This window comes from Lonchura striata, chromosome 5, assembly GCF_050655825.1.
Source record: "Lonchura striata isolate lonStrDom1 chromosome 5, ASM5065582v1, whole genome shotgun sequence".
In the NCBI taxonomy this organism is placed as follows: Eukaryota; Metazoa; Chordata; class Aves; order Passeriformes; family Estrildidae; genus Lonchura; species Lonchura striata.
Genome location: NC_140707.1, coordinates 61,542,505 through 61,569,088, shown reverse-complemented (window position 1 = coordinate 61,569,088; position 26,584 = coordinate 61,542,505). Strand labels below are relative to the sequence as shown.

Below are 26,584 nucleotides of genomic sequence, written 5' to 3'. Positions count from 1 at the left end.
TCTGATTATGGTGCCATCAATCTTATGAGTTGTGTTCAATGAACTTGTTTTTTTCGATGGTATGTTTGCTGTGTGTTATTTGAACATCAGTAGTAGCTGAGACATCTCATATTAGCCTTGAATTTCTTAGTTGTATAGACCAGATTTCAGCTAGATTTCTGGTTTTGGCCTCTGAAACAATATTCACCTAGGGTGGTAATATAAATACAAAGCATTGTTCAAATTTTACTTTTCCTCATATTTGGGAAGCTGAAGTTCGCATCCTGTGAAATCAGCTTTATCCTTTATCTTTAGGCAATATTTCTTGTCAATACTTTCATTGGAATAATGGATTCTTACTATTAATGTGTTTCATACAGGGAAAAATTCAAAAATTAATGCTGTGTACCATATTTGAACAGCTTCATGTGTTGCTGTATTATTTTTCTGAATCCATGGTGGCACTTTTCATATCTCCATTTATAATATGTGCACAGTTTTCTTTGTTTTTTTTTTTTCTTCTCATAAATTTACTGATGGGTGTTTATATTTCAAGCAGATTATTCCTCTCAATACAACTTAAAAAAAATAATAGAATAATGAAAAGAAAAAAGCATGCAGTATATTGGTAGTGGTGTATAGAGAACATTTGCTGAGATTGTTTTTCCCCAATTTATTGATCAGTTAACTCGCTTCATGCTTGGAAATGAGAAAATAAAATCCTTCAAAATTATTTCATTTTTTCACCCTGCATATCTTAATACTTGTAAGTATCTTGGTATAAACTATAGCTCATACTTTATAACTTTTATAATGAAATATATGAGGTGTGAGTGCTTTAATTTTCTGATGATTCTAAAGATGCAGGGACTTTTGCTTAGAGGGAATGTAGAAAACATTCCTATGAATCAACACAGAACTGCATTGTTCTTGCTTTTAAGATTTTGGACTCCATCTACACTTCTGCTATTGGATCCATTACAGATGCATCTGAATTTATTTTTCTTAAGAGCAGAAGAGTCAAAAATAAATGTAGCAGGATGGCATACATGAGAGTGGAACATGTAATAGGTGATGTGCAAATAAAGTCTTTGTCAAGGATGTACTATCAGAAAACTGCTTGGGGGGGGGTAAAGAAAAAAAAAACCAGATGGAAAGACTGTATAATAGGAAGACCATGAAAATAAACTCTTAAGTTAATTTTTTCTTGATATTGTGATTCTTTATCCTTGTCTCACACTACATTATGGCAGGTTGACCTTTTATATTGATCCTATGTCCAATGAGTACTATTATAAATTCAACATGGATTGCATAGTGAGCATTACTGCCCTCTTCATCTGTGCTGAAAAATATTAGGAAATCTCATATCAAATGTAACTGTTTGTGGTAGAACAACACCTTTCCGCGGGGATGTCCAGTCTTCATTCACAAACATCAAGAGACATGATCAGACAGTGGTTCTTACATTGAATCTGTGGGATCTCTCCTTACCAGCTGCATTTTATGGATTTTACTGTGCAGTGTGTTGTAAGCTAAAGCTGCTATGGCTGTGATGATCTTGATGACTTGGGCAGATGTTTGAAACCTTTGAGATGTCTGAAGTTGTGGACATAACTGTCTCTTTTCCATCTCACTGCAAAGTAACTGGACATTGAATCTTTTATGCTGTCCAGGAAGATGTTATTTGCTGTATAGACTACTTATAGATGTGAAGACTTTAGTTGCAATAACGTGGAATTGCAGGGAAAAAAAGTAGATCTGGAGATCGAGAGGCTCTATTTTCTGCTTTAGCTTCAAAGTTAAATCAGGTTGCTTAGGTGCTTGCCAAGTCAAATTTTTAAATTCTCCAAGGTTGCTTGGAGATGCTGTTAAATCTCCATCCTGTTCAGTGCTCAACCATCCTCAGGTTGAGGAGTTTCCTTATGTTTATGTGGAATTTCCTTTGAGGCATTGTGTGTCTGTTGCCTGTTGAGTTTTTGCTGTGTTTTCTGAGAAGAATCTGCCTTCACCTGTTGTATAATTCCCTCTCACATAGATGAAGGCAGTAGTGGACTCCTTTTCATCTCCAGACTAAACAAACGATGTCTTTCATCTTATGTTTTAGCCCTTTTAGTGGCCTTCCTCTGGATGTGCTTCAGTTTGCCAGTACCTCCTACTCTGTGTGGCCCAAAGCTGCAGCACTGGACATGTGGCCTCACCACTGCAAGCAGAGGGGAATAATTGCTTCTCTTGACTTGCTGTTTATGTTTTTGCTTATGCAGGTCAAACTGGTTAGTTTTCACTGGTTTATGGGTGCTGGCTTTTGCTGTCTCTTTGAGTCTCCAAATCCTTTTCTTCAGAGCTGCTGCTGTTCCAGTCTGCAGTTATGATGCTGTATATGATCTTGGCCTTTGCAAATGCAGGATACTTTGTCTTTGTATAACTTAACAAAGTCACTTCTGGCTTCTTCCTCCAGTTAGTTGAGATCCTGATCTTTCTGAATGCTGATCCTGGCCTTCAACATGATGGCTGCTTTTCCCATTTTATATTGTGTGTAAATGTGCTGAGGATCTAGTAAATGTCCTAGCATCCAAATCTGGTGATGTTGGCCAGAATTGTCTACTGAGAAATACTGCACCTAATAAGTTGGCATAAAGGATTATGGACCAAAACTCTTTGAACTTCACAATTCAAGGAATTTTTTTTGCCCACCTATTCAGTCTATGTGTCCTTAGTTTGACAATTGGGGTGCTATGGAAGATAGTGTTAAAAACCTTTCATAAGTCAAAGCACTGACAATCACCAGTTCTCCCTGGTCCATGAAGCCACTTACTCTTCTGCTTAAGACAGTGCAGGGTTTGCCTTTAGAAGTCTGTTTTCTGATCACATTTATGTCCATTGTGCCTGGAAATAACTTCCTTTTAGAGCTCATTCTACATTTTGTACAGCAAATGATGTGAGACTTACTATTTTCTAGTTCTCTGGATCCTTTACTCTCTCCTGCCTTCACCTTGCCTTTCAGTTGGGTTTTATTTGTTTGACTTTAAATTATCAGTTTCCTGTCATGAGCAATTACCATGACTTTTCAAAGATGGTAGCCAGCAGACTTCCAAAGACATCAGCTAGCTTTTCAGTACTTTGGATGTTTCTTATCTGATCCTACATACTTTTGTAGGTCCAGCTTACCTAGATAGCTTTTGGATTTGGTAGCTCTTCTCCCTCAAACTTTGCTACTAAATGCAGAAACATGGTAAACCTAATAGTAGCCCTTGCTGGTAAAGACCATGGCCAAAGTGCTGGGTGTCTCTCTGTACCCTTCATCACTAGGTAGTTTTCTGATTTAGCAGCTGAATTTCACTTTGCCCAGAGTGTCTTCTGCTCATGGTAAAAGCTTTTCCTCTTGCCTCTCCCATTCATCCTCGATATCCACTCCAAACAAGCTTTGGCCTCCCTCTTTCATCCTTTGCTTACCCAGACAATGCATCTATATTCTCCTCCAGTTGCCTGTTCCCAGTTCCACTTTACCTATGTTTCTGTTTCATTTGAGCTCTGTCAGTGAGGAATCCTGTGTGCAGTCAGCTGGCCTGCTGTGCCTGCTGATTTTCTTTCATGTCGGGATGGCTTGTTTGGTGCTCAGAGAAGAGAGTCCAGGAAGATGACTGGCTGTCATGGACACATTTGTAGCCTCCCAGGTCATTCTGCTTACCATTCCCTGAGGAAGTCCTAGCTCTGTCTACTGCAGTGAATCCAGGGTCTTTAGTCTGCTTTTTTCCTTCCTTTCTTTTCTCAAGACTTATACTACAGTTTCACAATTACTGCATCCAAGGCAGTTGGCTGTCTCATGCATAAGCAGTTCTTCCTTATCCATGAGTACCAGATCCTGTACAACCCCTCCTCTAGAAGCCTGTTCAGTGCCAGCATCAGAAATTGCATGTGAGAAATTCCCTGGATATTTCACACCTTACTACACTGCTGTTCCAGGAGGTGTTGTGTGATTTAAGTCCTGCATGAGAACAAAGGGCACTGAATATTGGAATACCAGCCTAAGATGATGTTCCATTTACTTTGGGAACTGAAAATAAGTTTTCTTTAACTAGTAGCCTTGAATCAGAAGAAGCTGCAGCAAACATATACAGATGGTATTTTGATTTTATTTTGAAATGGATTACTTAATTTTCAATTCATTTTGAATTACTATGTTACATAGTCAAAATACTAATTCAGCTGCTATTGGCCATGCAGCTGATGAGATAAAATAACCTGGTTTTCTATAGCCTGAATACTTTGGAATCCATAATATTTGTTCACAACTAATGAATTTGCATGTGATTAGAATAATTTTTCTTTTTGTCTCTAAGATTCCTAGTTTCTAATTACCCTGAAGTAATTAATGTGCAACTACAAGAAATATTGCTTCAGATTGCACTGTATAGCTCTTACATTCAGGCTATGCAAATAATACTTGCACATATATATGGGTGAGAAATAATTTCTCATTCTTTTCTTTTTTGTGTGACTAGTGAAAGAAGATCTTGTTCATTCGCATTTATCATATTCTGTTTTATTGTAATTGTTGACAGAGTGCTTCTTAATCTGTTCTAGGTGGAAGATGGGGAAGAAAAGCCGAGTGAAAACTCAGAAGTCGGGTACAGGAGCCACAGCGACAGTATCTCCAAAGGAAATGTTGAATCTAGTTAGTGAGTTATTGCAAAGTAAGTTTTGTTTTTATGCGTCTCTGGGAAAAGGGATGGTGTGCAAACCATTCAAAAACATTTTCTTACTGAAGCCAGTGAGTTGTGTTTTTTCTGTAAGTGGCTAAGCTTGCTATTTCAGAATGCTTTAGATACTCTCAGATACAAACTAAACTACCTCTGTTAATATATATCATTATTGGCTTGTTTAAATGGGTATTTATTGGCCAGAACATATTTGTTGCAGCATTCGGCTTTTCACCTGAATACAAGCTTAAATAGTGAGTGAGGTTACATTTTTAAATAGCCAAACAACTTGGCATTTAAGCTTTGTCAAAAATGCTTTTTCTTGTAAACTTGAAGAGTTACACTGTTTCCATTTATCACTTGATCAGTACTTTGAACTGATACTAGAGTAGGGGAATTAACTGTGGGAAGCAATAATGCAACTCAGTTCAACTGCACAGATGTTTTTGTTGCTTAGATAAATTTGTTGTTGTTGCTGTTTGGAAACTTTTTGTAGTGCTTAGACCAAAGATTGTTTCACTTGTTGAGGAACTTGAAACTCATCCATTATTTGTAGTAAATGTGAAAAGTAGAGCGTAATTTCATACAATGATGCTAAAATACTATTGACTCTTTCTACTGTCATTGGTAACTGTGCTATGTTCTACTGTCATTAGTAACTGTGCTGTACAGTTCACAGTTCTTTTTGAAACACGAGTTCAGATTTTCATATTCTGGACACATCTAAATGTTGCCTTAGTAAAATTAAAATTTTTCTTAGCATTGCTCATGAGGAGAGAAGGAGTTGGCAAAACAGCTTGATGCTTATGCTACAATTGGCCTCTGCTTTGCTACCAAAAATAAAATGTAGATCTAATTTGCTAAGCAAAGACAAGTATCAGCTGTTCTTTTTGTCAAGCTTCCGTGTTTTATTCAATGCTGAGATTTTTCAAATCACTTGAGCAAGGTAATCTTCAGCTGTCCACTTGGATTTACATGGCTTAGATCAAGAAATCCACACACTGACATTTAGAATATTGGCAGAGACATTGTGGATATAATCTAAAGCTAAAGCATGGCTTTGTGTTCCTTTACTTGTTCCTCCAGTACTTGTGCATCTCTGAAAACAGTATTGACTAGGCAGCTCAAATGTACGTACCTGCAAATTTCTCAATTATTTAAGGTATGCTCTGTGTTATTATCATCTGCTTTCATTACAGCAAGAGTGATGGCAAGCAGGGTAATGCAAACAGAGTGCTTTGCTTGAATTATTGAAAACAGACACCTTTTTTGTTGTTTGTCATATCTGAGATATTATTTACTTAATGGCCTGGTTGTTTACTTTTATTTTTCTTCCAAGCTTTTTAGACATTTGCTATCTCTTATATCTGAAAAATATTAAAAATATAATAAGTTATACTGTTAAGATTTCAAACCTCTAAATTAATTACCTGTCATATAATGGGATGATTATAACAGTGGAGATTTTTTAATTTGACATGCAAACTTATTTGAAGGACAAATAGTACTGGGGTTATGTTAAGTTACTGTGAAACCGTAAATCTGAGGTTACAATATATATTTGCGTGTGTGCATATACATATACATATGTATATATACATGTGTATGGATATATAATGTCTTAATTAAAGAAAACATTTTTCTTTCCAGAATGCAGCAGTCCTCCCCCAGGTCCTGGTAAGGAATGGGAAGAATATGTACAGATCCGTTCGCTTGTGGAGAAAATCCGCAAAAAGCAGAAAGGTAAATGTGAACCCTTGCAGGTGTTTCTGAAATGTTCAGGTGGGCTTCACCACTGGCATTAACCATTTTAATACTCAGAATTCTGAATGATTATCACAGACAGATGGTCCTGTGAGATTTCTGTCTGATAAGTAGAAAAAGGAGCTTGAAATTGTTTTCTCATCACAGTCTGAAGGATTAGAAGTAGCAATACTTAGAGAATAATAGGCTGCCTTGGTTTCTGATTGCATAGTCTGGTGTTCTGCCTCTATAAATCCGAACATTCTAAAGTTAAATTTGTAACTGTTTTACATCAAGACTTTACTGGATGTTGGAACAGTTTCAGCGTGACAACATCAGGACATCAAGTGATGACAAAAGTATGTCGCAAAATAAATGCAGCAACTAATAAGTCTCTCTGCTCTAAATGAAGCACATAATCAAAATAAAGAAATTATTATAATATCACAGTTCATGAGAAATTTTATTGCCAGTTTTCCAAAATTTAAGGTATGCTTATTTTTCATACTAGATCAGGTTTCTTCTATTATGGTCTGTAACATCTTGCTTCTTTATATTAGTTTTGTTATTTTTGGAGGCATGCTCTAAAAAATCCTTTTTGTATAATTTTAGTAAAATAACCTCTTTTATGACAGATATATTTTAATGACTGAGAAATAACTTTTTAACCTTGCAATGGATAGATTTGGGCTGGACATACCTGAAAATGTCCTAAACAATTCTTTCTTCTCTGGTATTTATATAGTAATAGCAAGAAAGCCAGACTACACATAAATGGAGCTTGACTAGTTCATGGTGTTGCTTGATAAAGAAAACACTGAAGAGGCTTGAAATTTCTCTTTCACACATGTTTTTAATATATTTTGACTGATACATAAGGACCTTACTGCATGGAAGGACTTAACACACCTCTGAACATGAGTTTTTGGCAGAGGGTATATGGCAGAAAAAACTATGCTCTTTCAGTGACTGCATTCTGTAGTAATATAGATGTGAACTTGGTTCATTTTTAACTGTGCCATGACTTCTGTAAACTTACTCTACATGTCCAGGTTTTTATGATGTAATATATCAGTTAAAGTAAGTCATAATTCAGGTTAAGAAGAGCAGAGTTAGCATTGGGGTTGGCCTCTTCTCTGAATCTTTCTTCTGCACCAAAAAGATTAAACTATCAATGGGGAAGATGCTACTTGCAGAGGTGGTAGAATTAGTTTAATAGTATCATGTTAATAGAGCATATTTTTTTCTTTGGAAGATACAAAACCTAACCCCACTGCTGTTGACATACGAGTGTCTTTCTATGTAACATTTGCACATACGTGGTGAGTAGCAATGGTATGGTGTCTTTCAAGACTATTTTTAATAGAACATAGTAGTTAATCTACAGAGTTTGTTAGTTCAATAGAGGCTTTAGACAGCAGATGAAGTTCCTGTTGGGAGCTCTGAGATGTACAAATTAATATATATTGCCAAAAATTTATACTTTGTGTTTTTTTGACTAGAACATGGGGTTGCAGGATGTAAACTAGAATGATCTTCAGTACAGGAAACTCTTAATTTGAAAGCTGAGTATTTTTAATTTCTAAAACTTTTTTTGACTCACTAGCAAAATCTTAAATAAAGCTAATTTTCAATATAGACTTTCATCAGTTCAACTATATTTTGTTCTGTGTAGAAACTATTTATTCCCCAATGGTGCTTATGACTTAAAGGAGCTCGTCTTCTCTTAAATGTGGAAAAAATTGGGAAGTATTGGTCCACATTGTATATGAGGAACAGAAGTAGAATTTTAGAGATGCTTAAAGAATGGTCCCAAATATAAACTGGATGTTAAAAGCTTCCAGTAGTCTTATACAGTAGCAAAAATTGGAAATCAAAAGAGCAAAATCTTAGATAGTGTAAATACCTACCAAGTTTTGTAGAAACTATGCAACAAGTCTTACTATGTTTGTGTGGGCATTATATTCCAAAAAATCCTTTGCAAATGTTTAATAAATACTACATCATCAAAGATTAAAGTTTTAAATTATTCTTGCACTTTTAAGTTAACTACAGATTTGATTGGTTTGGGGCCTTGAAATGCAAAATTTGGAGGCAGGAGTGGGATATTCTAAATACACTAATATTACATCCCTAAAATAATTTTAATCTCAAAATGTATTTTATTCCCTGTGCTAAGCCAATATATCCAATATATCTTTGGATGTAAAGCATCTTGCTGATAACATTTTGTCACTCATAAAATGGCCTGAGCATTTTGGGGGCCTTTGGACACTTTTAATGTGACTTGACTCTAGAGTTTGGATTGAAGAGAACACACAGAGGTAGGGGTACAAAAGGAGCTGGCTGAGTTTAGCCAGGAACTATTACAGAAAGATTCAAAGTATTTGAATTCACAGTAGAGGAAAGCTGAGGAAATGAATGAGGCTTATGATTTCACTAGTGGACCACATACTGATGGAGAAGCAAAGTGTAAAAATTTGTATGAGCTCTGTGATGTCAGGAAGATTATCCTTAGATATTTTAGATCTATCCTTAGATATTTTAGTAGATCCATATGCTACAGGAAAAGGCTAGCTGCCATGTATGTGAAAGAAGGAACTCAAGATCTGCTTATCATCAGTTGCAGTGCTGAATTAATGAAATTACAGCTTGCCTCTCAAATTCTTCTTAGTCTATATCAACATGTTGTGGTGATTGCATTTATCATTGATACTAAGATTGGAAATATTTTGGCTTTTATTGAAAGTGAAAGAAGAGGAAAGTTTCATATTTCATTACTGCTCAGTTTGGGCAGTTGCATTTTTAAGATGACTGGTAAGCCAATTTGGCACAATAATGAATTTGATGAAAATTTGGTATGACATTTATATAGTATTGAGTAACATTTAACAGAGACCAGTTCTGACTCAGCTACTTCAAAGTAGCACCGCTGTGAGATAGCAGATAGCTTTTAACATGGGCTTCTATACTGAGCTTTTTTATCTTTCTGGATCCTCTTATTTCTGCATTTGTTTTTCAATAAATTGTGTATGTAGGTTTGTCTGTTGTCTTTGATGGAAAAAGAGATGACTATTTCCCTGAATTGATAAAGTGGGCAACTGAAAATGGAGCATCCACAGAGGGTTTTGAAATAGCTAACTTTGAAGAGGAGGGATTTGGTTTGAAAGCAACAAGAGAGATAAAGGTGAGCATGTGAACATTTGACTTAGATTAGAAAATCGTGTTTGGAATGTATCTGCAGAGCTCTGAAATGCTCACCCTTTTTCCCCTTTTAGCTGCTTATGCTGTTCTGAAACATTACCAACTCTGTGTATTTGAGAATAATATTGATAAAATAGAGTATTATTTTTGATGACTACTGATAGTACTGTGAATTTTTAGTCAGCCTTTTTTTTTCCCCTCTACGTTGCCTATACTCTTTACTTAATCACTGGGGTACTCTACCACACTGATGTATCCCTTTATTCCATGTTTTCTGACTACTTAGTTTCTTCTCTTCTTTCATGTCCCTTTTAAAGAACTGGAAAAGTTTTTGCCTGAAAAAGAGGTATTTGCAATACCTATTTAGTCTCTTCTTCACTCATGTCCGTTCGTTGAAAGACTTGGTCATTTTGTCTCAGAAAGGATTGTTTGCAATACCTATTTTTCAATGAAAATGAAAAAATCCCCAAATTATGATAATTGTAAAGGATTTTTTTTATCATCAGATAAGGAGTATAGACACACACAGTTAGGTAACTGTTAAAAGGTAAGCATTTAAAATTGTATCTTTCCATTCCCATTTTGTAGGTGGGAAACAGGTTTGAAGACCAATCTGTTGTAGAAAGATTATTAGAAAATGAGCACAGTATAATCATTTAAGAGCTTCATTAGGACAAAATTAATACATTGATAAAAATCCTGAACAGTTCTTCTAGAATAAAAACAGCCAATATGAAAAAACTGCTGTGGAAAAATATGTGATCATGTAATTATTAGCAATATAATGTGTCTGATAACTTTAACTTTGTGTTGTACATATTAGCATTTCCAAAATGGAAGGGCTTTATTTTGTATCTGAGTGCCTGTGTTTAAAGCTTTGTGTAATGCAGATTGAAATATTGGTTATCACAATATGAAACACAGGTTGTTTGTTGAATTTGCAGTGGAAGAGAAATAAGAATTTTGATTCAGATTTATTTTGATTTAAAAAAAAAATGCAAACAGCTTGTAATTTAAAGTTGTTGTATATTTGAGACACTTGGCATATCATGTAAATGCTAGCTGACCCTCTTGCATTTCTTTCCTTTCTGTAGGCTGAAGAATTGTTTCTATGGGTTCCTAGAAAACTGTTGATGACGGTTGAGTCAGCTAAAAATTCAGTCTTAGGTAAGAGCTCAAGGAAGTTCTTAAGAAAGAAATTAATATTTATGGGATCTTTCAGTAGGAGACTTTCTTTATTTGACTGATCTTTTTTATTACAGGGCTTGCTTATCATGCTAGCCATCAGGTTTGGAATACTTAGAAACTTGAAGTGTCAGTGGAAAGAATTTAATTTCCTGGTTAGTTTCTGGCTGAGTGCACTGGATATCTTCCACAAGTGTTTGTGTTATTTTGAACACGTATCATGTAGCTTGTATAATACTTGGAGATAAAATGTTCTGAGGTATTGAGAATATTCTTCTAGTCTAGTCATGCAATTATACACGAGGCATTTGCTGTGTAAAAATCTTGCAGTAGAATGCAGTGTAGGCAGCTAAATATTTTAGAGACCTGAAAAGCTTTTTTTTTTTTTTTTTTGTTAAGTGCTTACCTATCATTTAATCGTGTTAATTTAAAGTAAATCTAAGATGATATTTTCCATGGAGATTCAATTTAGTTCCTCACCTCTCTTGGTTAATTCAGGGTCTCTGTATTCTCAAGATCGAATTCTTCAAGCCATGGGTAATATAACATTGGCATTCCATCTCCTTTGTGAGCGAGCCAACCCCCACTCTTTCTGGCTGCCCTACATCCAGACTCTCCCCAGTGAATATGATACTCCTCTCTATTTTGAAGAAGATGAAGTACAGCATCTTCAATCAACTCAGGCCATACATGATGTTTTTAGCCAATATAAAAATACAGCTCGACAGTATGCCTATTTCTACAAAGTTATTCAGGTAAGAATCTTAAATATAGTATATACATGTTGTTCTCATGATCCTTATTGTGGAAGGTGTGAAAACAGTGATGCTGAATAATACTACAAGTTGCTGACTTACAATATTGCCCTTGAAAGTCCAAATCATTAAAGCAAATTCCTGCCGTTTTTTTGAACTGCTATTGAAATTTTGCAGTTCTGTAGGCTTATAGATAGATAAAAATGTATTTAGTTGGTTGAGAAAAGTGATTATTGCCTCTGTTTAAAAATGGGTAAGGCTTCATCTGGAATACTGTACAATTTTGGGCCCAACAGTGCAAAAGACACATTAACAAACTGGAAACTTGTTGACAAACTGGAATGAGACCAGAGGAGGGCTATGAAGATATAATTTGCTTTAACCCCTTATCTGTATGGGAGACTAAGGAATCTGGATTTGTTTTTTCTGGGGAAAAGGAGATAAGGAATGATCCAGTCACTGCTTTTGTCTTGCTGTTAGCCAGTCTCTAGAAGTTTGTGGGTTGGAAACTTTTCTACATGACCTGCAGAGATCTACAACCTATGCATGCCTCTGGTTCTTTGAAAAATGTGTAGTTTGCACTTAACAAAGTAAAATTATAACTGTTAATTGACAGAATAAAACCATTGCATATGTTGTATTTCAAATGAATGTGGATTAACTGTTGTTTTCTGTTCTATTTAACATAATTATTTTAATTGCTTTCAAATACCAAGATAAACCCATCTGGTAACAGTCAGGGTATGGAGAGGCTTGAGATGGGTGAACTTTGTATTGTGTTTTGAAGCAATGATTTAAGCCAAGTTTCTAACAGAACTCTATTATTCTGACTGATATCTAGATATAAAGTTGTAAGTTAATGTTGTTGTGTTGTTCTCAAGGTAGTGCTTAATGTCCAAACATTCAAAGCTTTTTGTGGCACAATCTGTATAAAAAATGTATGGCTCTATGCACTGAATCTCCCCAAATGTGTGATCTAGAGACATTTTGTTCGGCCATGGGAGAGGTCAGAAGACACAAGGCAATTCTGTTCTCCTTTAGTGTTACCAGAGCTCCAAAGCTTTTCTGTCAACTGTTTTAATTCAACAAAAGTTGCATTATTTTGTGTAGCTGTTTGGTGTTTCAAACTGAATATGTTTCAAACACAAATTCAGTTTAATGAGTATAAGGAGCAGAGGGATAAATTGGTAACACTGAAGTAATTGGAAATGATTGGTGAAAGCCAAATCAGATACACAAGGAATAAGCTAGAAACAATGGCTTTGATATTGGAAGGGAACTGAATTCTTCCTTCCAGGTGTCACAGTACAGGAAACAATAGTTCAGCCAACTCTTTTTTCTTGCTGTGTCCTGTCCTAGACTGCCAGTCCATGCTGGGTCTTCTAGTCTTCACTTAGTTTCTCAAAATATGCTGCCTGATCAAATAGAGCTTCTAAATGTTGTGCCTTAGAACATTTTTTTCACCCTAAAAAGGTCTACTGTTTTTAACAAGTTATTAGCAGAATATTGTGGAACATTATCCAATTCTTCTAGCTGCTATTCTTGCTCTTGCAGTTCTTTTCAGATCTGAATCAGCTGAACTATTACTATGACCAGTTCTGTCATTTTCACTGACTAATCCTGCACTAGTACTATTACGTGAGACGTTATATGACTGCAACATTAATTGAAAAAACCTCTGAAATGCAGAATGGTCTGAAAATTAGATCAGTTTTTTTTTTGTTCTCTTGACAAATGCTTTTGGTGCTTGTCTTGTGTTCTTGTTATGTATCTTTTTCTATAGCTGTTGTTTCACATTGTTGAATATGAGGGGTAATAAGTATTTAGTTAAATTTCAAGTGTGTCCTGGTTGTTTGGTGCCTTACTTCAGCACTGCCATGTAATCACAATTTCAGCTGAGTGTTTCTTCACTACTATTCAGCAAATACTGCTATTCACATTAGAAAGTCAAATAAATTCAGTTGGCTCCAGGAATGCCAACTGTATGTATTGGGCAGCTATTAATATTTTTGATGAAAACTTAGGGAAAAGTTTAAATTTTTTATTTGTTTCTGCTCTCAAAAATAAGAGCTTGTAATTTATGAAATGGTGGAGTAAAAGAGTTCATAGAGGAAAAAATAGAAGTCTCTTTCTTCCCTAAAACAAAGTAACGTCTTTCCTTATTCATAAAAGCTGAAATTAATTTTAGTATCAGCTTGCATGTACTCATGTTTTGAACAAAATTGACCCACAAAATACTAATGCTAAGGGTAATTCATGAGCAGATGGAAAAGGAAAGAAACAGCGAAAGAGAAATTTTTCATATAAATGAAAAGAGCAAAGCAAACCCATTTGTCTATAAAAGGCAATGTACTCTGCAAGCTAGATTAAATGAGGTTTTTTTAGATTTTTGTATACCATAATTTCATTCAGTACTACTACTACTTTAGTAGAAGTGTTTAACTGAAAGCTGTCCTGTGTTACCAGGATTTTCATATTGCTTTCAGTATGCAGACTAATTTTTTTAAAGTACAAAAAAGGGACTACTTTGTGTAGGCAAAATATTCTAATTGCAGTATTTTTACTCTGCAAAATATTTCTAATGGTGGGGGTAATAAAAGGGTTAACAGGTCCTGTTTTCAAGTGCTTTTTTTTTCTTTCCAAATAGGATTGCTATACTGGTTTTAAAATATTTTGGCTTCTGATAGGTATGCAGTTTCAAACACGGTTGAAAGTGCTGCTCTGCTTTATTTCCTTAGCTTTTCCATAAAGGGTGACTGCTGCAGTTCTGACTCTTTCTCCAAGTGCTTAGTCTGGCTACACATGAAGAATGGGCAGATTTATGAATTTCACAGCTGTTGCAAGCTAAACTGTAGTCTGGTTTGATAAGCAGAAACAGGTGGGATGTTGAGCAGACAAAAATAAACTCTTGAGCATGTTAGCCAGGCTCTATAAACCACACTGACACCTCTCTAAACATATGTAATTTGATAACTAAAAAATAGTTAAAAGTTGTTGCAGATGTACTTCAACTGTGTATTTGGCTTCTGCATTGGTATCAAAATACAGGGAATGGTCAAAAGATTACTTTAATTGCTGCAGACTTGTAGTTTGCAAGATTTTTTTAATAGTTTGTTCCAAAGAGAAATTCTGTAAGCTGCAGAGTTTTTTCTCCTCAGGAGAAGAGAAAGGAAGGTATGTCTGTGACTTCCTTAAAATTTATGAGCTCTGCATGCCTGCAGAAGGGTGAACAAAGCCCAGATATTTATGGCTTAATGTTAAAAATGTTTTGTCTGCTGAAATGTGGTGTAATAGACACAAGAGGGAGCCATATAGTTTACAGACAATCGCAGTGAGATTATATTCCTAAAGAAAATACAGCCAAGTTTGAAGCTTTTTTAAAAGAATATGCAGTGGTCTTTGTGTTTGATTTTCAGGTGCATCTCTATGCCTGTTTGTAGTCAGCTACAGAGAAGTTTTTGTGACTCAAAACAAGGTATGAAGACAAGGAATGCACTTAGAGAAGGTGAAAGTGTCCAAACTATTACATTTTGAACATTATGGGTTTGACACAGTGTTGTATCTTTTCCCCAGCTGTAGTAAAGACTGTTACTACCTGCCTAAATAAAAGACAATTTTATGATAACTTTACTTGTCTTTTAAAATCTTTGAAGTGATAAGTCGAAAACCAGCAGACCATTAGCTAACCATAGGTTTTGCCATGGCTGTATGCCTTCAGTGGCACTCTGTGAATAAGTAGTATCTCTATGTAGCTGCCTCTCACGTGCTGGAAAAACATTAGTTTTGTGAGACTGTCCAGGATGCCAGTTTGGCATTGGTTTATACAGTGTTTTCAGTCTGTAGTCTTTGGACCACTGAGGGACCATATTTTTTTCTTTTTCTGAAGAGAACCAGCAAGTTATCAGTCTGGAAAGAAAAAAAAACAAACAAAAAGTCTGAACCTCAGCCGATATGGTTGACAGTGTTGTGGGCCTCTGCTATAAGGCTGCCTGAACAGGGAGAAGCAAGAAGTGAATGAGGACTTCTACAGATAGCTAAAAACAGTCTCACTTTTGCAGGGCCTGGTCCTCAGCAGGGACTTCACTCCAGTATCTGTTAAAGGAACAGCACAGTAGGGCATAAGCAGCCCAGGAGGTTTGTGGGGAGCTTCCTCACCCAAGAAGTGGAAGGAGCAATGAGGAGAGGTGCTACTTACTTTCATGGACCTCATACTTACAAACAAGGAAGGGTTTGTTGGAGATGCAAAGGCTGGAGACAGCCTTGGCTGTAGTGACCATGAGGTGGTGGACTTCAGGATACTGAGAGGAGGAAGCACAGCAAACTGCAAAGTCATGATGCTGGACTTGAGGAGAGCAGTATTGGCTCCTTCTGCTTGAAGAGCCTATAAGATCTGCTTGAAGAGTCCCCTGGGATAAGGCTTTGGAGAGAAGAAGGATCCAAGAAACAATACATGGTTAGTATTGATAGATCACCTCCTCTAAGTTCAGGAGTAGTTCATCCCAAAAACTAAATCAGGCAAAAGTGCCAGGGGGCCTTCATGAATCAGCAAGGAACTCCAAAAACTTGGACATTAAAAGGAAGCATAGGGAAGGTGAAAGCAGGGACAGGTAACCTGTAAGGAATATGGAGACATTGTCCAATCATCCAGGCATGTGGTTAGGAAAGCTAAAGCCCAGCAGTAATTGCATCTTGCAAAAGATACCAAAGGTGATTAAAAGAGTTTTTATAGGTACAGAGGTGACCAAAGGAGGACTGGAGGAAATGTGGGTCTGGTGCTGGATGGAGTGGGGGACTGTGATATAGAACATGTAAAATGGGGATACCAGATGCCTTCCTTTACTGTTAAGACTGGCCTTCAGGAGTCCCAAGTACCAGGATGCCATCTAGAGGTGCCTGGACAAGCTTTAGAAATGGGCCATTGGGAACCTCATTAAGTTTACCAGGGGAAAGTGCAAAGTGGTGCACCCGTGTTGGGGTAACCCATGCTATCAATACACTGTGGGTTGAAGGGATTGAGAACAGCCCTGCAGAGATGGACTTTGGGAGTGCTGGTGAAGGAGCCAGCAATGTGTACTTGCAGCTCAGAAAGCCAGTTGTACCCCGGGCTGCATCAAAAGCAGTGTGGCCAGCAGGTTGAGAGAGGGGATTCAATCCCTCTGCTCTGGTGGAGTACTGTACCCAGCTTTGGAATCCCCAGCACAGGAAGGACATGGAGAGATTCCAGAGGATGGCCACAGAAATAATCCGAGGGCTGAAGCACCTCTCCTGTGAGGAAATGATGAGAGACCTGGCCTTGTTCATCCTGGAGAAGAAAGAGGTCCTAGAGCAGCCTTTCCATAGTTAAAAGAGGGTGAGAAAGATGGGGACCAACTTTTTAGCAGGGCTTGTTGCAAGAGGACCAAGGGTAATGGTTTTAGACTAAGAGATGGTTGATTTATAGATCTAAGGAAGGCATTGTTTACAAAAAGAATGGTGAAATGCTGACACAGGTTGCTCAGAGAGGTTGCTGATGCCCTACTCATGGAAACATTACAGGTCAGGTTGGATGGGGCTCTGAGCAACCATGATATAGTTGATGTTCCTGTTCATCACAGCAAGGAGTTGGACTAGGTGACCCTTAGAGGTCCTTTCCAAAGCAAATTCAATGACTCTCAGTGATCTTTGAGCAATGGTTTCCCAATCGTCTTCCCGTGATGATTGGGAAACTTTCCTGAGGACTGGAAGAAAGCAAATGTCACTCTTATTCTCAGGATAGAGAGATGATCCAGAGCACTACGAGCCTGTTAAGCTCACTTCAGCTTCTGGTAAGGTGCCATCCAGTGGGACTTTGACAGGCTGGAGAAATGGGCTGCTAACTGATGTTTAGCAGGAAGTGCAAAGTCCTGCACTTGGAGTGAAATGATCCCATTATTATGTTGGGGGACAAGCTGAGCATGAGTCAGCAATGTGTCCTTGCAGCAAAAAGGGCTAATGGCATCCTGGCTGCATTAGGATTGTTGGCAGCATGTTGAAAGAGAGGTGATCCTTCTCTGCTCAGCACTGGTGAGGTCACACCCAGAGTACTGTGTCCAGCCCTGGGTCCCCAGTACAAGAGAGATCAGTTTAATTTTAAAAATCTTACTGAATGGAGAAAGCAAAGTCACCTATTTAAGTAACATTTTAGCAAGTAAACTTATTTTCTTTGACTCCGTTTTATGTTACTTTATAAAGTTAATGAGCAAATACTTGCTAGTGCTTCCTTTTCCTTCTGTCAAGCTCCTCTTACTCAAGAAGACAGCTGCCCCATGAGTCACACTCTTTAATATTTTTTAAAATAGAATCTATTTGGTAGAAGTTGTTAATAATTTTTAGGTATTATCTGTAATCTGATTTGCTTCCAGCATTTCACAGGAACACTGTCAAACAGTTTTCTGACTAGGGTGTATTGACATCTGGACACTGTGAAAGTGTTGTTGTAGTCCCGTTGTGAATACAAGCTTTGCAGTAATCTATCCAAAGATGTTTTGATCTGTTTGTGCACAGTACTGGACAGAGATCTTAATTTCCTGGCAGCTGTAATCCCTTGTGATCAGATACTAAATTTCATATATTATTCATATAAAATTTGACTAATTGATTTAATGTGAATAAAATTCTAAAATCCAGTCATTAGCTGTTGGGGACTGCAATATCATTTTAGTTAGGATGTTTAACACATCAAGTTCTAGATTTCATCATAGCATCTTTAAGATCTGGAATTGTATGTGACTAATATTGGGTATATTAGGTGAGATTTCACACATCTAGCATAATTTTTACACCAATATTTGAAGTTGCAATGATGCTTTCAATATTATTTATGCTGCTCTTATATTAGTTTTCTGTGTTGCTTTTAATCTATCCTATTCCAATAGGCATATGATTTTCCAGGTCAGCGTGATGTAGAACATCTGGTGTCTCTTTCTACTTGGCTTGAAGACACCACCATTTAACTTTTGTGCTAAATGTTGCTTGAGTTGAATGCAGACAAGTATATTGTCTTTTAAAACACCCTATTGAAGTAATCAGAAGGTGTTTATTATTTTCAAGTTGATGTAATAGAGAATATTTTAATGCTTCCAAAGAGTTCAACCATTATGCAGTCAAAAAGTAAATGTATTGAAACAGAATTTATTTTTGTTTCTGTACCAGGTAGGTCTTTGGGATTCTCAGTTTCCTCTCTACTTGATTTATACTCATTGGCATACCAGTCAAATAGCATTTTTTCAGAAATGATGTCAGTGACACTGTGAAAAATGGGTGGAAGAAAGATGGCACAGTTGTAAACCCTGTAAAATCTTTCCCTTTTTTTAACTTGTCTACTATGCATGTCACCTTAAGGAGAGATTTAAAATTGCATTGAGTGGGCAGTTGCAAAGGTAAAAATAGCATTGCTATCTAATTTGCTTTGTCTGGGTTTCAGTGCCCAATTTGTTCTTCTTGATCAATAATAAATAAATAGGCAGTTAATAATGAAATATATTTATGCTTTTCTGTGTTTTTCCTCTCTGTGAAGGCCAAAATATTGTATTAATCTGTTTTGCTGGCAGCAGATTGAAGATTGACAGTATGCTTGTACTGTACCACTTAGTGTAGCTACTGTAAGGTGGTTTAGACTTTGCAAACATGTGCCAAATTCCTGATTTTTGTGCCACTTCTGGTATATCCCACCCCTGGCCATGATGACAGTAACAGCAGATCCTGGGGCTTTGTTGGGCCATTCCTGTGGCTGCCCCTCTCCGTGGCAGAAGCAGCTCCGGGCTTTGCTGGGTTGCATCTGTCCGAGTCAGGCAGATGAAGAGCTCAAGTCCTTGCGTGGGTGGGAGGTTCTGCTGCCTTCTTCCCCCGTTCCTTCCTTAGGAACACGGCGACAGCTCTGGGCTTGGAGCCAGCCGGACACAGGAGGAGGTGTTTGGCTGTTCAGGCAGCGTTTGCTCCTCAAACAGCTGTTCCCTATCTCCTCCAAGGAGAAGGTGGCAGGCCATATGGAGGCATCCTGTGGTCCAGATTCAGACGATGGGCACCAGTTGGACCGTGCTGGCCTGGATCGGAATACAGGCACATCCTGCTTGGTGTCTGCTATTTCTTAGAGTCAAAATGATTTGAAGTTGGAGGACAGACAGGATAAAATGTATCTTTCATTTTGGATATAGATGTTATCTTTCATTGTACAGACATTGTTAAGATCTCCTAATCCGCAGGTTTTAATTTATTTTATATTCTGAATGGATTCTGCTATAGTGGCCTAAACGCCTGTTTTCCTCTAGAGAAGCAGGGATGTACTTCAAAGCATATGTGCCAGTGCAAAACAAAATTTGTTTCTGCTTAGTTTAAACTGCATTTGGGAGGAATAATACATTCTCTTGTTAGTAGTATGGGCTTTTAAGACATTTTTTTGAAGATGGGGTTCTCAACCACTCTCCTAGTTGAGAATGCAGATAAGCATATCTTTTTACAGCCAATAGAGTGGAGACAGTTTTTTGTTTGCTTTTCTGTTAGTAGCATTTTTTTTAACTGAGTTGCACTTTGTGGGACATTTGAGTCTATCCCCAGGGATGTTGTCTGTGTCTTTTGTGGAAGTGAGTGCCTGAGCAGACATCAGGAGATCATCATGCATTTACAAGTATAGTTTCTCATATAAAGTTTGTACTTATTGTGCAGATTTAATATTTTTCCTGATATAACAGCAGTTACAAATGTTCCATAAATTTAAAATATTATAACAAGCTGATGTTTCTTAGAGCGGAATACTCAAAGGATGTATTCTTTAAGCACTGCAAAATTATACAGGGTACTTATCTTTGTTAAAATTAGTAATTTAACTAAATTACAAAGTGGATTATCCTCTTCAGTCAGACCCAATGCTAATACTCCACACAGTAGGACATTGATATGTTGCTAAGTAAACCAAAGTTTATTTTCTTGTACTGTTGTTTGAATGCGGGCTGAAGAGGAAATGGTAGGTTTTCAGTTTTTTGGATGTATGTGCCACTGTAGCCCCAGTACCTGTCATTCCAGGACTTGCCATGGCCTGTAGGAGCTTAGTTATGAGATGATCATGATCCAAGCTTCCACCTAAGTGGCTTCTGGTACGATTTATTGGAAAGCTCTAGTAGTTGAATCACAGGTAACAAAACTTAAACTATACTGCATAATATTTATGCTTGTTAGCAAACTCTTATTGAGAGGTGGTTGTGAATCCGAAATACAATTTCTGTCCTTTCAAAGCAGTTCACTTCAGGGTTTCCATCACAGCATTTTATTTGTGGCTTGTGATTCACCTAATAGTGGAGTTCACTATTAGTAGAGGTGTGGGATGAATTTGTGCATGAACATAGTTCCTGCATATTGCACTAAACAGAATCATAAAGTATCCAGAGTTGGAAGGGACTCACAAGGATCATCAAAGTCCAGCTCCTGAAATTAACAAGGTAACGTGTTTCCTGAAATGAAAAATGCTCAAGGTACACTTTGTATCTCGGGAAGAGCCTATAGAGGAAAAGATGTGTCATGGTGTGCAAACATAGATCCTTGCAAGGAAGCTGGGTTTTGTAGCTGTCTTACTGTACCAATGTGAATGAAATGCTGCAGAATGAACCTGTAAATCTAGGGCCCAGCATGAACAGTAAACTCATATTTTGCAAGGAGATTTATCACAGGACATAATGGAGGTTGTGTATCCTTCTGTCATGTGAACTGCTTTGGGAAGGGCTTGGGAGGCTGTCTCATTGCTAAACACATCTGATCTCAGCCCAGCTTCTCCCACTTCAGCCCTTAATGGGGCTGCACTCAGCTCTAAGTGATTTTGTGAAAGGATGAAAAAAGGTATAGAGAACTTGGTCACTTATTTAAATGCTGTATCGGAGTATCTTCTGTTATGGGAAAGATTAGTAGTATTTCAGAATTGTGTATGCATACATACACACATACAGAATAAGTACTATTCTGAAATAGAGTGATGAAGAAGTGGCTGTTAAGGAGTTTATGGTTGTCTTGCCTCTGTTTAAAAAAGGAGATGGCACAGGATTGGAGGTGGGGTACTCAGTTGCAGTCAGTTCAGAGTTGTTTCCGTGTACTCTGTCTACCAAACAACAATAACCACATTGCATGTGAAGTGGGTTGTCAGTCCTTCAGACCCTTGAGTTAATAGTTAATGGTTTGAGTGTCTGTTGTGCCACTCCTGTCTCATTAACAAAGAACAATTTTGCAGGTAGAAGGTACAGAAAAAGGGACTGTGCAGTTAAATTCCATTGCACCAGAAGGAGTCATTCTGCTTTGCTTCCGCTGCATGAATCCCCTAATAGTCTGGAACAGTGCTTTCTTGTGTATATTGGCAGAAAGTAAATAAAAATTGCTGACATAAAGAATTAAGCAAGAATATTATTTAGATTTAAGAAGTTTCAATCCTGTGATACCTTTTTTCATATTAAGATTCATTTTAATAGGTTTTGCAAAGTAGAATTATATTTTTCTTTTAGGAAAGTCATATGAAGGTACAAGTTTGGGAACCTTATTCCTAGCACTTCATGTATTGGCCTGTTTGAAAATTCTATAGCATGCCTCTGTAGTTATAAACTGTTGTTACAAAATAAAATAATCTTTGGCTTTGTCTCCTGTCCTGTACAGTAAACTGGCTTCCCTCATTAGGTTAGGCAGCATATGTCCAATGGAAAAAGCAAATTCTTGTTTCCCTGTAGATCACTAGGATCCTCCATTCTGAATTCTTTATTTTACTTAGCTTTAGGGCAGTTAAAGCCTCAGCAGCTCCACAGAGAGGAGTTTCTCTTCAAGGCTGCTGCTTCAAAGGATTTCCAGAGCTAGGAAAGGGACAGTAACCAGCAAATGCTGACAGATCTTCCTGCTTCTGGCCCTGAATGTGTGTGTGTTTGTATTTTTGTACACCTACACATTGGCCTGAAACCATCAAGTAGCATCCACTAAGGCTCATAACGAAATCTCCCCATGTTAATGAGTACAGTGGAAAGAGAGAAGAATCTGCAAAGAAGAGGAGGAAAAAATTGTTTGGTCAAAAGCAAGTAACCCTTGGGGTTTAAGTTCAAAGGAATGAAAGTTAACAAGGTGGAAACTTAAAGCGGTTTTGGCTTTAACTGTTTCAAGCACCCTTAGTGTTCTGGGGGCTGTGAAGGGAGTGCAGTGGTGGCCTCAGTATATTCTTAACACTAGCTATGATCATTTCCTGGGGTAGAAGTGGAGCTGTTACCACTTGAATGGGGCTAGAAGAGGTTTCTGAGATTACTGAAATCTGATTTAGTGATATCAATGCAGTGATTGCCCACACCTTTGCCTTGGACTTGTGAGTACTTGAAACAGTTGACACAGAAGTCCAACTTTGTCTACAAACTCAGGAAACCAACAAAAACAAGGATGTTTAAAAACCTTTTTTTAGCTATGTATTGCAGTGGAGTAGTAGGTGGGTACAATGATCAATTTATCTCAGTTTAGAGGTGGTGTCTTTAAAAAAAAAACTACCTTTGATCTCATCTGGTTATTAAAATAATTTTTTCTTACTTGGATTATACAAGGGTTAATAGCACAAAGGAATACACTAGGCAATATGATTTCACATAAAAATATATCAGCTCTTTTCAAGGCATCTAGTAGTGTAGATGTGAACACATTTGACACTAAGTAAACTTTAATTTTTCCTTCTACTCAGACATTGTATTGTGTGTTACAGTAATTGGACTTGTTCTTTGCATCACTTGGTAAACAAGCAAATATTTAGCCAATTTTAATGGAAATTCTCCATCAAGATTAGGAAGTCTGATAAATGAGCTGTATCATTTTGTGATTGAATAGGGAAAAGGGTTACTGTCTTCAGAAGTCTGGCCACTCTGACAGGAGAGGCAAATGCCCCTAGGCTGGAAAGCAGAGTGAAGGTTGTGGTGGCTTCTTAGCTGGAAGGGCACCCACCTATTCTACACTGCAGCTTTCATGCCATTGAAACAAGCCCTCAAAGTGGGAGTCCTTCAGCAGCTACTTTCTGGAACTTGAGAATCATTACCTTGTGATGTCCATCTAAAAGTTTGATGGAGAAATTAATAACGCAGAGGCCCCTGTGGCACATTGGGAGTGTTGCTTGCTTGTGAGGCATTAAACATGAGATGTGAACCCCTGGATATTAGTGCTTCACAGAATGAGAAAAAAGTGGAAGTGTTTGGAAGTATCCTTTTCTTGTTTTTTCTTTTTTTTTATTCTCCCCCCCACCCCACCCCCCCTTCCTCTGATTGCCATACTGAGTAACTGGCTTCTAGTCTGATAGTGTTTTAGGTGACTAGAATAACAGTCTGTCTCTTTCCACAGTGGCTGCAGACAATCTGGCAGCAATCACTGTTACTTTTTAATATTTCTGGTTATTTTGAGATATCCTCCAAATGTCTCAAAGAAGGCTTGGAACATTGAAGGGGAAAAAGCATTTTTTTATTCATTTTTTTTTAGGAATAGCAGCATCAGGAGGAAAATGAAATTCAGCATGCCACTATTTGTTTTTGCAGTGGTCATCACCCTGATTGCCAGCTCTGACAATATTTTCACAGAAAGGGTAACGAAATAAATGGTATTTGTTCTTTATAATAACTCTTTCAGTAGAATGTCAGGACCTGCATCTAAATGAATATATTCATATTTTCATGTTCCCATTTTTTATTTAAAGCTTCCCCTCCCAACTTTCTGAAACTACTTCATACAGACTTGGTAAGTTAAAATTAGGGTTCATGTAGTGGATAATGTCACATTTGAAAGCTAATCTGTAGAGACCTAGCTGCATGAACCTGTAAAAGCTAGATCTGATTTTTTTTTTAACATATTAAGTGTTTGTTTAGTTTAAATACGTCTGAATCTTTTTTTGAGCAGTCTGAGCAATTTGCATGCTATGCAGCAGTCATCTTCTATACTTTATTAAATATCTGTCAATTATAAATATCAAGGTTTTACATTAATGTCAAGATAGTACATCAAAAATTCATGGAATATGTGACTTTTTTCAAGGGTATTTAATACTTAATGCATTTGTGTCATTTTTCTTTCTAGATATATTGACAGGTTTTATTAAGTGTTTGTTAGGGAGATTTCATTTTTACCAAGGGACTATAAAGAGAAGCTGCATACTAAATCAAATTCTTAATCAGAATATTGTTCTTTTTTGTGTGTCTTCAGATTCTTGTAATCTATAGGGTTTTTAAGTTACATAGTAAAATAGATGAAACCAGAAATCTAAAATGATCAAATATGCTGACGTATCTTAACTTTAAAAGAGCTACTAGAATATTGTACCACGGGATGTTATAAATATGGTAATTACATATGCTGGGATTTTAATTCTGCCCTGTGTCTTTTAAGACCATATATTTTGTCCTTTATTGTAATTTACTAGTGGGTTTTTGTGAATTACATCTGGATGGTGTTCACTTAGGGGCAGTCCCAAAATTTCACAGATCTACAAACCGGGAAGGGTGACAGAGCATTTGCTGGCATCCAGGATCTTTGCCCATAGGTTGGGTGTTCAGGTTGGCTCTTACTGGGGGCTGCTTGTGTGAAATGAACAATTGATCTCCCTGTGATCTACTAATCTAATACACGTTTCCTACAGAGAGGACAATGACAACATGATTAAATCTTGCATCCTATGGTTACTTGCTCCAGGTTTGGGCTGAGGCTGTAGGCTGGTGCTCCTGGAATGGTGTGTGCGCTGGAGCTGAACACAGGTGCTGCAGCCGTGGCTTTTTGGCTGTTGAGGCCCCGCAGTGTCCGCGATGCCTTTTCACTTCCAATGCTTTATGACCATAGTCATTCTTACCCTTGGAAAAACAGCATGTTCCACTAAATGCTGCCGTTTCGGGAGCAGGAGGAAAGCAGGAGAGAACAGAGGGGACAGACAGAGGTGTTCGCGTTACCGGGATCTTTCTCCTGGGACGAGCAGGTCGTACCCCGCTCGGTGCGCGGTGCAGCGCGGGCTTGGGGATGCTGGCGGCGCTTGTTCGCTGCCCCCGGCCCGCGGGCGGGCGGCCGGAGCGCCGAGCGGAGCGAGCGGCGCCGGCAGGGGGCAGTGCCAGCCCGCGCGGCCCGCGCTGTGAGGGCACGGCCGGGGCCGCGGGGCCGGAGCGGGGCCGAGCGCCCGGGCGCGGCCGGGGCCGGAGCGGGGCCGAGCGCCCGGGGCCGAGCGCCCGGGGCCGCGGGGCCGAGCGCCCGGGCGCTGCCGGGGCCGGAGCGGGGCCGAGCGCCCGGGGGCGGCGGGCGCTGAATGCGAACGCCGGCTGTGAACGTGAGGCGCACGATGGGAGCCCCGCTCCTCACAGCGCGGGAAACGCGGCCGTGCTCTAAAGGGAAACTGAGGGGCTGATACTCGCAGTGTTGGTGCTGTCTTTTCCTGCTTATTTATCAAGCTCCTGCAAAATACATCAATAACACTAACAAAAAGAGTTGAAATTAGATTGTCATAAATGAAAACTATAGGGAGGTTTTTGTCTGTAATAATCAATCCCAGCTGAAGGCTGAGTTTCTGCGTTCGTTTCTGGGCTGTCCGGCAGCGGAGGTGCCTCCTGAAATGTCTTGGCTTTGTCTCAGTCCGGGGTTTGTGCTCAGTGTTTTTGTGAGAAGAAACAACTGTACAGGGTGTTGCTACAAGTAAATTCGAAGGGATTTGTTACACAATGGCTGTGCCATCGATGTGAGTGAGAATCATGTGGAAACGTAGAGTGCTGTAAAAAGAAAAAAAAAAAGAAAAGTGAGGGGAGGGACAGGAGCCACTGGAAATGTTACTTCAGTCATATTCCGGAGGAAGCCCATCGGAAGGGTTAACCGGAGGGGCTGAGGGAGAGCAGCCACCTGGGACCTCACACCCAATTGGCAGTCTTTTGTAATATGTAATTTGCCTAAAATTGCGCGCTGAGCACAAGCTTTTGTTTTCTAATTGATTTACGGTTTGAGCCACTTTTACCTCATCCCCTACTGTCCTGCACACAGTGCCAGCAAGTACATTAC

At 38.2% G+C, this 26,584-nt stretch overlaps 1 protein-coding gene across 2 annotated transcripts in view; it reads left to right on the top strand.

Annotated features, from left to right (window-relative positions):
* Positions 1-26,584, top strand: part of SETD3 (SET domain containing 3, actin N3(tau)-histidine methyltransferase) — a 60,745-nt gene that overhangs the window by 18,270 nt on the left and 15,891 nt on the right. For both annotated transcript variants that reach the window (XM_021549715.4, XM_021549714.4), the window contains exons 2-6: positions 4,564-4,673; positions 6,330-6,422; positions 9,461-9,609; positions 10,721-10,793; positions 11,310-11,566. In XM_021549715.4, coding sequence (XP_021405390.2) covers positions 4,571-4,673; positions 6,330-6,422; positions 9,461-9,609; positions 10,721-10,793; positions 11,310-11,566 — 675 coding nt within the window. In that variant the 5' untranslated portion in view covers positions 4,564-4,570. The remainder of the gene's footprint in view (positions 1-4,563; positions 4,674-6,329; positions 6,423-9,460; positions 9,610-10,720; positions 10,794-11,309; positions 11,567-26,584) is intronic.